This window comes from Delphinapterus leucas, chromosome 8 (assembly GCF_059928025.1).
Source record: "Delphinapterus leucas isolate spDelLeu-1000000601 "Yukka" chromosome 8, BTC_Dleu_Yukka2, whole genome shotgun sequence".
Classification (NCBI taxonomy): domain Eukaryota; kingdom Metazoa; phylum Chordata; class Mammalia; order Artiodactyla; family Monodontidae; genus Delphinapterus; species Delphinapterus leucas.
The window spans coordinates 94,200,189-94,213,783 of NC_143136.1; the positions used below are offsets into that span (position 1 = coordinate 94,200,189).

The 13,595-nt window shown below is 38.5% G+C and overlaps 2 protein-coding genes across 8 annotated transcripts in view; one reads left to right on the top strand and one right to left on the bottom strand.

The window, feature by feature from the left end:
* Nucleotides 1–13,210, top strand: part of ZRANB3 (zinc finger RANBP2-type containing 3) — a 279,900-nt gene extending 266,690 nt beyond the window's left edge. For all 7 annotated transcript variants that reach the window (XM_089916041.1, XM_089916045.1, XM_089916044.1 and 4 more), the window contains one exon: nucleotides 1–13,210. This exon is cut by the window's left edge and continues 4,882 nt beyond it. The gene's annotated coding sequence lies outside the window, so the exon portion shown is untranslated.
* The window catches only part of LOC149748593 (uncharacterized), a 49,164-nt gene that overhangs the window by 16,413 nt on the left and 19,156 nt on the right, over nucleotides 1–13,595 (bottom strand). Inside the window, exons 3-4 of the mRNA XM_089916056.1 lie at nucleotides 8,373–8,407; nucleotides 1–7,571 (exon numbers count right to left, since the gene is read on the bottom strand). The exon at nucleotides 1–7,571 is cut by the window's left edge and continues 16,413 nt beyond it. Coding sequence (XP_089772182.1) covers nucleotides 7,341–7,571; nucleotides 8,373–8,407 — 266 coding nt within the window. The 3' untranslated portion in view covers nucleotides 1–7,340. The remainder of the gene's footprint in view (nucleotides 7,572–8,372; nucleotides 8,408–13,595) is intronic.

A 13,595-nucleotide genomic window follows, 5' to 3' on the forward strand; every position in this document is an offset into this window, starting at 1 on the left:
GCACAGGCTTCAGTAGTTGAGGCATGTGGGCTCAGTAGTTGTGGCATGCAAGCTCTAGGGTGCGTGGGCCTCAGTAGTTGAGGCGTATGGGCTCAGTAGTTGCAGTGCACAGGCTCTAGGGCACGCAGGTTTCAGCAGTTGTGGTGCGTGGGCTCTAGAGCACAGGCTCAGTAGTTGTGGCACACAGGCTTAGTTGTTCCACAGCTTGTGGGATCTTCCCAGACCAGGAATCGAACCCATGTCCCCTGCATTGGCAGGCAGATTCTTAACCACTGCACCAACAGGGAAGTCCGTAAGTCCTCTATTTTTGTACTTATCTTCTACCTGTCTTTTCTATCCATTGTGGAGAATGAGATATTGAAGTTTCCAACTATTATTTTAAAACTGTTTCTTCTGTCATTTTTTTGCTTTATGTATTTTGATGTCCTGTTATTAGATACATTAATTAAGTTTATAATTATTTTATTTTCTTGTTCTATTGAATCTTCTATTAATATATAATATCCTTCATTGTCTTTTGTAACCATTTTTTATTGAAATAATACTATTTTGTCTGATATTATTATAGCTGCCCCTGCTGTCTTTGGTTGCTGTTTGCACAGAATATCCTTTTCTGTCCTTTCACTTTTTTTTTTCTTGGTCCTTTCACTTTTAACCTGTTTCTGTCTTTGGATCTAAAGTGAGTCTTATAAACAGTATCTAGTTGGATCGGGTTTTTTTTGTTTGTTTCTGCCAGTCTGTATCTTTTGATTGTTTTTTTTTTAATTTTCTTGAAAAAGTCTCACTGTATTATTTGGTTATGTCTATTCTGATTTTTTTTCTTTTGACAATACTCATGGCTTTGAGACTGCTTATTTTTTTTTTTTTACATCTTTACTGGAGTACAATTGCTTTACAATGGTGTGTTAGTTTCTGCTTTATAACAAAGTGAATCAGTTATACATATACATATGTTCCTACATCTCTTCCCTCTTGCATCTCCGTCCCTCCCACCCTCCTTATCCCACCCCTCTAGGTGGTCACAAAGCACCGAGCTGATCTCCCTGTGCTATGTGGCTGGTTCCCACTAGCTATCTATTTTATGTTTGGTAGAGTATATATGTCCATGCCACTCTCTCACTTTGTCACAGTTTACTCTTCCCCCTCCCCATATCCTCAAGTCCATTCTCTAGTAGGTCTGTGTCTTTATTCCTGTCTTACTCCTAGGTTCTTCATAACCTTTTTCTTTTAGATTCCATATATATGTGTTAGCATACGGTATTTGTCTTTCTCTTTCTGACTGACTTCACTCTGTATGACAGACTCTAGGTCTATCCACCTCATTACAAATAGCTCAGTTTCGTTTCTTTTTATGGCTGAGTAATATTCCATTGTATATATCTGCCACATCTTCTTTATCCATTCATCTGATGATGGACACTTAGGTTGCTTCCATCTCCGGGCTATTGTAAATAGAGCTGCAAGGAACATTTTGGTACATGACTCTTTGAATTATGGTTTTCTCAGGGTATATGCCCAGTATGGGATTGCTGGGTCATATGGTAGTTCTATTGTAGGTTTTTAAGGAACCTCCATACTGTTCTCCATAGTGGCTGTACCAATTCACATTCCCACCAGCAATGCAAGAGTGTTCCCTTTTCTCCACACCCTCTCCAGCATTTATTGTTCCTAGATTTTTTGGTGATGGCCATTCTGACTGGTGTGAGATGATATCTCATTGCAGTTTTGATATGCATTTCTCTAATGATTAATGATGTTGAGCATTCTTTCATGTGTTTGTTGGCAGTCTGTATGTCTTCTTTGGAGAAATGTCTATTTATGTCTTCTACCCATTTTTGGATTGGGTTGTTTTTTTGTTATTGAGCTGCATGAACTGCTTGTAAATTTTGGAAATTAATCCTTTGTCAGTTGCTTCATTTGCAAATATTTTCTCCCATTCTGAGGGTTGTCTCTTGGTCTTGTTTATGGTTTCCTTTGCTGTGCAAAAGATTTGAAGTTTCATTAGGTCCCATTTGTTTATTTTTGTTTTTATTTCCATTTCTCTAGGAGGTGGGTCAAAAAGGTTCTTACTGTGATTTATGTCATAGAGTGTTCTGCCTATGCTTTCCTCTAAGACTTTGAGAGTTTCTGGCCTTACATTTATGTCTTTAATCCATTTTGAGCTTATTTTTGTGTATGGTGTTAAGGAGTGATCTAATCTCATTCTTTTACATGTACCTGTCCAGTTTTCCCAGCACCACTTGTTGAAGAGGCTGTCCTTTCTCCACTGTACATTCCTGCCTCCTTTATCAAAGATAAGGTGACCATATGTGCATAGGTTTATCGCTGGGCTTTCTATCCTGTTCCATTGATCTTTCTGTTTTTGTGCCAGTACCATACTGTCTTGATTACTGTAGCTTTGTAGTATAGTCTGAAGTCAGGGAGCCTGATTCCTCCAGCTCCATTTTTCGTTCTCAAGATTGCTTTGGCTATTCGGGGTCTTTTGTGTTTCCATACAGATTGTGAAATTTTTTGTTCTAGTTCTGTGAAAAATGCCAGTGGTAGTTTGATAGAGATTGCATTGAATCTGTGGATTGCTTTGGGTAGTAGAGTCATTTTCACAATGTTGATTCTTCCAATCCAAGAACATGGTATATCTCTCCATCTATTTGTATCATCTTTAATTTCTTTCATCAGTGTCTTATAATTTTCTTATACAGGTCTTTTGTCTCCTTAGGTAGGTTTATTCCTAGATATTTTATTCTTTTTGTTGCAGTGGTAAATGGGAGTGTTTTCTTGATTTCACTTTCAGATTTTTCATCATTAGTACATAGGAATGCCAGAGATTTCTGTGCATTAATTTTGTATCCTGCAACTTTACCAAATTCATTGATTAGCTCTAGTAGTTTTCTGGTAGCATCTTTAGGATTCTCTATGTTTAGTATCATGTCATCTGCAAACGGTGATAGCTTTACTTCTTTTCCGATTTGGATTCCTTTTATTTCCTTTTCTTCTCTGATTGCTGTGGGTGAAACTTCCAAAACTATGTTGGAGAAGAGTGGTGAGAGTGGGCAACCTTGTCTTGTTCCTGATCTTAGTGGAAATGCTTTCAGTTTTTCACCACTGAGGTGTTGGCTGTGGGTTTGTCATATATGGCCTTTATTATGTTGAGGAAAGTTCCCTCTATGCCTACTCTCTGCAGGGTTTTTGTCATAAATGGGTGTTGAATTTTGTTGAAAGCTTTCTCTGCATCTACTGAGATGATTATATGGTTTTTCTCTTTCAATTTGTTAATATGGTGTATCACGTTGATTGATTTGTGTATATTGAAGAATCCTTGCATTCCTGGAATAAACCCTATTTGAGCATGGTGTCTGATCCTTTTAATGTGCTGTTGGATTCTGTTTGCTAGTATTTTGTTGAGGATTTTTGCATCTATATTAATCAGTAATATTGGCCTGTAGTTTTCTTTCTTTGTGACATCTTTGTCTGCTTTTGGTATCAGGGTGATGGTGGCCTTGTAGAATGAGTTTGGGAGTGTTCCTCCCTCTGCTATATTTTGGAAGAGTTTGAGAAGGACAGGTGTTAGCTCTTCTCTAAATGTTTGACAGAATTCGCCTGTGAAGCCATCTGGTCCTGGGCTTTTGTTTGTTGGAAGAGTTTTAATCAAGTTTCAATTTCAGTGCTTGTGATTCGTCTGTTCATATTTTCTATTTCTTCCTGATTCAGTCTTCGCAGGTTGTGCATTGCTAAGGATTTGTCCATTCTTCCAGGTTGTCCATTTTACTGGCAGAGTTGCTTGTAGTAATCTCTCATGATCTTTTGTATTTCTGCAGTGTCAGTTATTATTTCTCCTTTTTCATTTCTAATTCTATTGATTTGAGTCTTCTCCCTTTTTTTCTTGATGAGTCTGGCTAATGGTTTATCAATTTTGTTTATCTTCTCAAAGAATCAACTTTTAGTTTTATTGATATTTGCTATCGTTTCCTTCATTTCTTTTTCATTTATTTCTGATCTGATTTTTATGATTTCTTTCCTTCTGCTAACTTTGGGGGTTTTTTGTTCTTCTTTCTCTAATTGCTTTAGGTGCAAGGTTAGGTTTTTTATTCAAGATGTTTCCTGTTTCTTAAGGTAGGCTTATATTGCTATAAACTTCCCTCTTAGAACTGCTTTTGCTGCATCCCATAGGTTTTGGGTCATTGTGTCTCCATTGTCATTTGTTTCTAGGTATTTTTTGATTTCCTCTTTGATTTCTTCAGTGATCACTTCGTTATTAAGTAGTGTATTGTTTAGCCTCCATGTGTTTGTATTTTTTACAGATCTTTTCCTGTAATTCATATCTAGTCTCATAGCGTTGTGGTCGGAAAAGATACTTGATACAATTTCAATTTTCTTAAATTTACCAAGGCTTGATTTGTGACCCAGGATATGATCTGTCCTGGAGAATGTTCCATTAGCACTTGAGAAAAATGTGTATTCTGTTGTTTTTGGATGGAATGTCCTATAAATATCAAGTCCATCTTGTTTAATATATCATTTAAAGCTTGTGTTTCCTTATTTATTTTCATTTTGGATGATCTGTCCATTGGTGAAAGTGGGGTGTTAAAGTCCCCTACTATGAATGTGTTACTGTCGATTTCCCCTTTTATGGCTGTTAGTATTTGCCTTATGTATTGAGGTGCCCCTATGCTGGGTGCATAAATATTTACAATTGTTATATCTTCTTGGATCGACCCCTTGATCATTATGTAGTGTCCTTCTTTGTCTCTTCTAATAGTCTTTATTTTAAAGTCTATTTTGTCTGATATGATAGTTGCTACTCCAGCTTTCTTTTAGTTTCCATTTCCATGTAATATCTTTTTCCATCCCCTTACTTTCAGTCTGTATGTGTCTCTAGTTCTGAAGTGGGTCTCTTGTAGACAGCATATATATGGGTCTTGTTTTAGTATCCATTCAGCCAATCTGTGTCTTTTGGTGGGAGCATTTAGTCCATTTACATTTAGGGTAATTATCGATATGTATGTTCCTATTCCCATTGTCTTAATTGTTTTGGGTTCGTTATTGTAGGTCTTTTCCTTCTCTTGTGTTTCTTGCCTAGAGAAGTTCCTTTAGTATTTGTTGTAAAGCTGGTTTGGTGGTGCTGAACTCTCTCAGCTTTTGCTTGTCTGTAAAGGTTTTAATTTCTCCATCAAATCCGAATGAGATCCTTGCTGGGTAGAGTAGTCTTGGTTGCAGGTTTTCTCCTTCATCACTTTAAATATGTCCTACCAGTTCCTTCTGGCTTGCAGAGTTCCTGCTGAAAGATCAGCTGTTAACCTTACGGGGATTCCCTTGTGTGTTATTTGTTTTTCCCTTGCTGCTTTTAATGTTTTCTTTGTATTTAATTTTTGACAGTTTGATTAATATGTGTCTTGGCGTATTTCTCCTTGGATTTATCCTGTATGGGACTCTCTGTGCTTCCTGGATTTGATTAACTATTTCCTTTCCCATATTAGGGAAGTTTTCAACTATAATTTCTTCAAATATTTTCTCAGTCCCTTTCTTTTTCTCTTCTTCTTCTGGAACCCCTATACTTCGAATGTTGTCCCAGAGGTCTTTGAGACTGTCCTCAGTTCTTTTCGTTCTTTTTTCTTTATTCTGCTCTGCAGTAGTTATTTCCACTATTTTATCTTCCAGGTCACTTATCCGTTCTTCTGCCTCAGTTATTCTGCTAGTGATCCCATCTAGAGTATTTTTCATTTCATTTATTTCATTTATTGTGTTGTTCATCGTTGCTTGTTTCCTCTTTAGTTCTTCTAGGTCCTTGTTAAATGTATCTTGCATTTTGTCTATTCTATTTCCAAGATTTTGGATCATCTTTACTATTACTATTCTGAATTCTTTTTCAGGTAGACTGCCTATTTCCTCTTCATTTGTTAGGGCTGGTGGGTTTTTATCTTGCTCCTTCATCTGCTGTGTGTTTCTCTGTCTTCTCATTTTGCTTATCTTACTGTGTTTGGGGTCTCCTTTTTGCAGGCTGCAGGTTCGTAGTTCCCGTTGTTTTTGGTGTCTGTCCCAGGTGGCTAAGGTTGGTTCAGTGGGTTGTGTAGGTTTCCTGGTGGAGGGGACTAGTGCCTGTGTTCTGGTGGATGAGGCTGAATCTTGTCTTTCTGGTGGGCAGGTCCACGTCTGGTGGTGTGTTTTGGGGTGTCTGTGGACTTATTATGATTTTAGGTAACCTCTCTGCTACTGGGTGGGGTTGTGTTCCTGTCTTGCTAGTTGTTTGGCATAGGGTGTCCAGCACTGTAGCTTGCTGGTCGTTGAGTGAAGCTGGGTGCTGGTGTTGAGATGGAGATCTCTGGGAGATTTTCGCCGTTTGATATTATGTGGAGCTGGGAGGACTCTTGTGGACCAGTGTCCTGAAGTTGGCTCTCCCACCTCAGAGGCACAGCACTGACTCCTGGCTGCAGCACCAAGAGCCTTTCATCTACACGGCTCCTCAATTTGGGATGGTTCGTTGTCTATTCATGTATTCCACAGATGCAGGTACATCAAGTTGATTGTGGAGCTTTAATGTGCTGCTTCTGAGGCTGCTGGGAGAGATTTCCCTTTCTCCTCTTTGTTCTCACAGCTCCCAGGGCTCAGCTTTGGATTTGGCCCTGCCTCTGCGTGTAGGTCACCAGAGGGCGTCTGTTCTTCGCTCAGACTGGATGGGGTTAAAGGAGCAGCTGCTTCGGGGACTCTGGCTCACTCAGGCTGGGCGAAGGGAGCGGCACGGAGTGTGGGGCAAGCCTTCGGCGGCAGAGGCTGGCGTGACGTTGCACCAGCCTGAGGCGCGCCGTGCGTTCTCCCGGGGAAGTTGTCCTGGATCCTGGGACCGTGGCAGTGGCGGGCTGCACAGGCTCCCCGGGAAGGGGATGTGGATAGTAACCTGTGCTTGCACACAGGCTTCTTGGTGGCGGCAGCCCTAGCGTCTCATGCCCGTCTCTGGGGTCCGCGCTTTTAGCCGTGGCTCGTGCCCGTCTCTGGAGCTCCTTTAAGCAGCGTTCTTAATCCCCTCTCCTCGCGCACCAGGAAACAAAGAGGGAAGAAAATGTCTCCTGCCTCTTTGGCAGGTCCAGACTTTTTCCCAGACTCCCTCCTGGCTAGCCGTGGTGCACTAACCCCCTGCAGGCTGTGTTCACGCCGCCCACCCCAGTCCTCTCCCTGTGCTCCAACCAAAGCCTCTGTATCTTTTGATGGAAGGGTTTGATCCACTTATATTTAAAGTTATTACTGACAGTGATGTCAGCATTCTCTCCCCTTCAATTTATAATTAATCAGACATCCATAACTAACCAAAAAAGAGTACCTCTGCACATCATACCAGGAAACCCAAGAGATCATCCATATGTGAACCCTAATGTGGGTGGATTGTACCACGGAGGAAGCTGTGGAGCAAGAGGAGTTGCAGTGTAGCCAGCAGCAGCACAGAAGGCAGCAGCAGGTCCAGGGGTTGGTGGCACAACCTCTTTGGCAGAGTGAGTGAAGAATGGAAGCAGTGAATGGTATCTGTCCTGTTGCACATCTGCAGCTAGAGGGATCTGCTGCTCTCTGAGGAGAGACCTCAGTGACTGGGAGGAGAGAAAGGAAAAGGAGGTAGTAGACAAAGAGAACTGAAAAAAGTGTCTACTGCTGTCTGCCCCAGGATTCTGGCAAGACAACCATCCACAATCCTCTACAACCCTCCCACTTGAGGATGCCCCTACTGAGCCATGGGCACACCCAAAGCTGCAAGTGCTAAGTACAAACCTCCTGCCACTCTTCCACCGCCCCCCCCTTTTTTTTTTTACCACCAGCATTTTGTGTGTGTGTGTGTGTGTGTGTGTGTGTGTGTGTGCTTCCAGCCCTAGTGGCAGGTTTGGGAAGTTCTCAGCTATTATTTCCTTAAATAAACTGTCACCCTCTTCCCCTTCTCTTCTCCTTCTGGAATATCCTTATTCTTTTGTTGGCTTTTTAATGGAGTCTGATTGCTCTCATAGGATTTTTTCACATTTAAAAGAGTGATTTCTCTCTCCTGATTCTAGTTTTCTATTTTCCAGCTTACTGATTCTCTCTTCCATCTGATCTGCTGTATTTCTAATGCATTCTTCTTCTCACTTACCAAGTTCTTTAATTCCAGAATTTCTGCTTAGTTTGTCTTTTAAAATTTTTGTTTGGTAAAGTACTCCTTCTGTTTATTAATTTTATTCTTGAGATCATCATATTGCCTTTCACCAACCTCACATTGGTCAGAATGGCCATCATCAAAAAGTTTACAAATAATAAATGCTGGAGAGGGTGGGGAGAAAAGGGACCCTAGTGGTAATGTATATTGGTACAACCACTATAAAAAACAGTATGAAGTTTCCTTAAAAAACTAAAAACAGACCTACCATAAGATCCAGTAACTCCACTCCTGGGCATATATCTGGAAAACACAAAAACTAATTTGAAAACATACATATACCCCAGTGTTCACAGCAACACTATTTCCAATGTCCAAGACATGGAAGCAACCTAAATGTCCATCAACAGATGAATGGAGAAAGAAGATGCGGTGTGTGTATGTGTGCGTGTGTGTGTGTGTGTGTGAATTTGATGGAATATTACTCAGCCATAAAAAGAATAATGCCATCTGCAGCAACATGAATGGATATAGAGATTATCGTGTTAAGTGAAGTAAGTCAAAGACAAACATCATATGATATCATTATTTGTGGAACCTTAAAAAAATGGTATAAATGAATTTATATATAAAACAGAAATAGACTCACAAACATAGAAAACAAACATGGTTACCAAAGGGGATAGTGGGGAGTGGGGGGAGGTAAATTAGGAGATCGGGATTAACACATAGACACTACTATATGTAAAATGGATAAACAACAAGGACCTACTGTATAGCACAGGGAACTATACTCAGTATCTTATAATAACCTATAATGGAAAAGAATCTGGAAAAGAATATATGTATTATATATATATATATATATAAAACGTATTAATATATGTATAACTGAGTCGCTCTGCTATACATTTGAAACTAACACAACATTGGAAATTAACTATACTTCAATAAAATAATAATTTAAAAAGAAGATATATTACTGTAAATATACAGGCTCCCAACTCCCAAGCACCAAAATATATTACGCAAATAATAACAGATATTAAGGGAGAAATAGACAACAATACAGTAATTGTAAGGGACTTCAATACCTCTCTATCACCAATGGATAGATCATCTAGACAGAAAATCAAGAAAATACTTGAATTGAACCACACTTTAGAACAAATGGACTTAATAGATATACAGAACATTCTGTCCAACAGCACCAGAATACACATTCTTCTCAAATGCACATGGAACATCCTCTAGGATAAATCATATGATAGGCCACAAAAAAAAAAAAAATCTTCGCAAATTCAAGATTGAAATCATCCAGCTATCTTTTCTGACCACAATAATATAAAACTAGAAATGAGAAAAGTGAGAATATCTACAAATATGTGGAAACTAAAAACACACTTCTAAGCAACCCTTGGGTCAAAAAAGAAATGAAACTGGAAATGAAAAATTATTTTAATACAAATGAAAATACAACATACAAAATACTGTAGGATATAGCAAAAGCAGTTCTCAGAGGCAAGCCTGCAGCAAAAATTCATACAGTAAGTGATAAGCAATATCTCAGATAAACAACCTAACCTTACACCTCAAGGGACTAGAAAAAGAACAAGTTAAGCCCAAAATTAGCAGAAGGAGGAAAATAAAAAAAGAAAAGGTATAAATGAGATAGACACCAGAAAAAAAACAATAGAAAGAAACAAAAAAAGTAAGGTCGGTTCTTTGAAAAGATAAATAAAACTGACCAACCTTTAGCTGGATTAATTGATGATGAAATAGAGAAGACTAAAAATTAGACACAAAACAGGAGACATTACAACTGATACTGCAGAAACACATAGAATCATAAGAGACCACTATGAACAATTATATGCTAACAAATTACATAACCTAGAAGAAATGTATATATTTCTAGAACATATAACCTACCAAGACTGAATCAGGAAGAAAGAGAAAATGTGAACAGACCAATAAATGAGTAAAGAGATTGAATCAGTAATCAAAAATTCCCCACACAGAAAATTCCAGAACCAAACAGCTTCACTAGAGAATCTTAACAAACATTTAGAGAAGAATTAACACCAATCCTCCTCAAATTCTTCTAAATTACTGAGAAGGGAACACTTCCAAACTCATCCTACAAAGCCAACATTATGATACCAAAACCGGATAAGGATACCACAAGAAAAGAAAACTATAGACGAATATCCCTGATGTATATTGATGCATAAATTCTCAAAAAAAATTAGCAAACCAAATTCAAGAACACTTTAAAAGGATTATGCACCATGACCAAGTGGTATTTATCCCTGGGATGCAAGGATGATTCAACATATGCAAATCAATAAGTACATCACATTAATAAAATGAAAGATGAAAATGAAGTAATCAACTCACTAGAAACAGAAAAAGTATTTGACAAAATACAACGCCTTTCGTGATAAAAACCCTTAACAGATTAGGTATAAAAGGAACATACTTCAACATAATAAGGGCCATATATCACAAACCCACAGCCAACATTTTCTCCAACTCAGTGGAGAAAAACTGAAAGTGTTTCCTCTAAAATCAAGAACAAGACAAGGATGCCACTCTCACCACTCCTATTCAAAATAGTACTGGAAATCCTAGCTAGAGCAAATAGGCAAACAAAGAAATAAAAGGTATCTGAATCAGAAAGAAAGAAGTAAAATTTTCACTATTTGATGATTATATGACCTTATATATAGAAAAATCCCAAAGAGTCAGTCACAAAACTGTTGGAATTAATCAATGATTTTAGTAAAGTGGTTGAATCAACATACAGAAAGCAACTGTATTCCTTTACACTAACGATGAAGCATCTGAAAAAGAAAGAAAACTGTCCCATTCACAATAGCATCAAAAATAATAAAACACTTTAGAATAAGTTTAACCAAGGAAGTGAAAGATCTGTTCAATGAAAACTACAAGGCTTTGCTGAAAGAATTTAAAGAAAATACAAATAAATGGAAAGACATCCCTTGTTCATGGACTGGAAAAATTAATATTGTTAAAATGGCCACAGTACTCAAAGCGATCTACACATTCAGTGTAACCCCCACCAAAATACCAAAGCCATTCTTCACCAAAATAGAAGAAACAATCCTAAAATTTGTATGAAACCACAAAAGACCCCAAATAGCCAAAGCAATCCTGAGAAAAAAAAGAACAGTCAGAGGTATTACAGTTCCAGATTTCAAATTATACTATAAAGCCATAGTAAGGAAAACAGTATGGTACTGGCACAAAAACAGACACACTAACCAGTGAAACAAAATAAAGCCCCCAAATCAAACCCTGCTATATACTGTCAACCATTATTCAACATGGGAGCCAAGAATACCCAATGGATAAAGGATAGTCTCTTCAAATAATCTTGCTGGGGGCTTCCCTGGTGGCGCAGTGGTTGAGAATCCGCCTGCTGATGCAGGGGACACGGCTTCGTGCCCCGGTCCAGGAAGATCCCACATGCCGCGGAGGGGTTGGGCCCGTGAGCGATGGCTGCTGAGCCTGCGCATCCGGAGCCTGTGCTCCACAGCGGGAGAGGCCACGACAGTGAGAGGCCCGCGCACCGCAAAAAAACACAAAACAAAACAAAAAAAATCTTGCTGGGTAAAGTGGAGAAATACATGCAGAACAATGAAATTGGACCCGTCTCATACTGTTCACAAAAATTAACTCAAAACGGATCAAAGACAAATGTAACACCTGATAACATAAAACTCCTAGAATAAAACATAGGGAAGAAGCTCATCAATAATGTAACTACATCGGGCTTCCCTGGTGGCGCAGTGGTTGAGAGTCTGCCTGCTGATGCAGGAGACACGGGTTTGTGCCCCGGTCCGGGAAGATCCCACATGCCGCGGAGCGGCTGGGCCCATGAGCCGTGGCCACTGAGCCTGTGTGTCTGGAGCCTGTGCTCCGCAACGGGAGAGGCCACAACAGTGAGAGGCCCGCATACCAAATAATAATAATAATAATAATGTAACTACATCAAATGCAAAAGCTTCTGCATAGCAAAAGAAACAGTTAACAAAATGAAAAAACCTACAGAATGGGAGGAAAATTTTGCAAACCATATATCCAGTAAGTGGTTAATATCCAAAATATATAAAGAACTCAATAACAACAACAACAAAATCCAATTTTTTAAATGGGCGAAGAACAAACTAGACATTTTTCCAAAGAGGATATCAAAATGACCAATAGACACATGAAAAAATGTTCAACCTTACTAATCGTCAGAGAAATGAAAATCAATACCACAATGAGATATCACCTCACACCTGTTAGAATGGCTATCATCAAGAAGAGACAGCAGGTGCTGGTGAGGATGTGGTGAAAAGGGAACATATATACATTGTTGGTGAGAATGTAACTTGGTCCAACCATTATGGAAAACAATATGGAGGGTCTTCAAATATTAAAAGAATAGAGCTGGAGGTATGCTCCCTGACTTCAGACTATACTACAAAACTACAGTAATCCAATAGTATTGTACTGGCACAAAAACAGACACATAGATCAGTTGAACAGAATAGAGAGCACAGAAAAAAACCCACACACTTAAATTCAATTAATCTACAACAAAGGAGGCAAGAATATACAATGGAGAAAAGACAGTTTCTTCAATACATGGTGCTGGGGAAACTGGGCCACTATGTGTAAAAGAATGAAATTAGAACATTTTCTAATACCATATACAAAAATAAACTCAAAATGGATTAAAGACCTAAATGTAAGACTGGAGACCATAAAACTCCTAAAAGAAAACATGGGAAGAACACTCTTTGACATAAATTGTAGCAATATTTTTTTAGATCTACCTCCTAAGGCAAAGGAAATAAAAACAAAAATAAATAACTAAAATGTAATTAAACTTAAAAGCTTTTGCACAGCAAAAAGGAAAAGACAACCTAATGAATGGGAGAAAATATTTGCAAATGATATGACTGGTAAGGGGTTAATATCCAAAATATATATACAGCTCATACAATTCAGTATCAAAAAAAAAAAAACAAACAGAAAAAAGAAACAAACTAAAAGTGGACAGAAGACCTGAACAGACATTTCTCCAAAGAAGACATACAGGTGGCCAACAGGCACATGAAAAGGTGCTCAACAGCATTAATTGTCAGAGAAATCCAAATCAAAACCACATGAGGTATCACATCACACCTGTTAGGATGACTATTATCAAAAAGAGAAGAGAAAACAAATGCTGGTGAGGATGTGGAGAAAAGGGAACCCTCAAATACTGCTGGTGGAAATGTAAATTGGTGCAGCCACTGTAAAAACAGTATGAAGATTCCTCAGAAAACTAAAAATGGTACTACCATATGATCCAGCAATTCCACTCCTGGTTTATATCTGAAGAAAATGAAACAATCAATTCAAAAGATATATGCAACCCAAAGTTTTTTGCAGCATTATTTTCAATAGCCATGATATGGAAGCAACCTAAGTG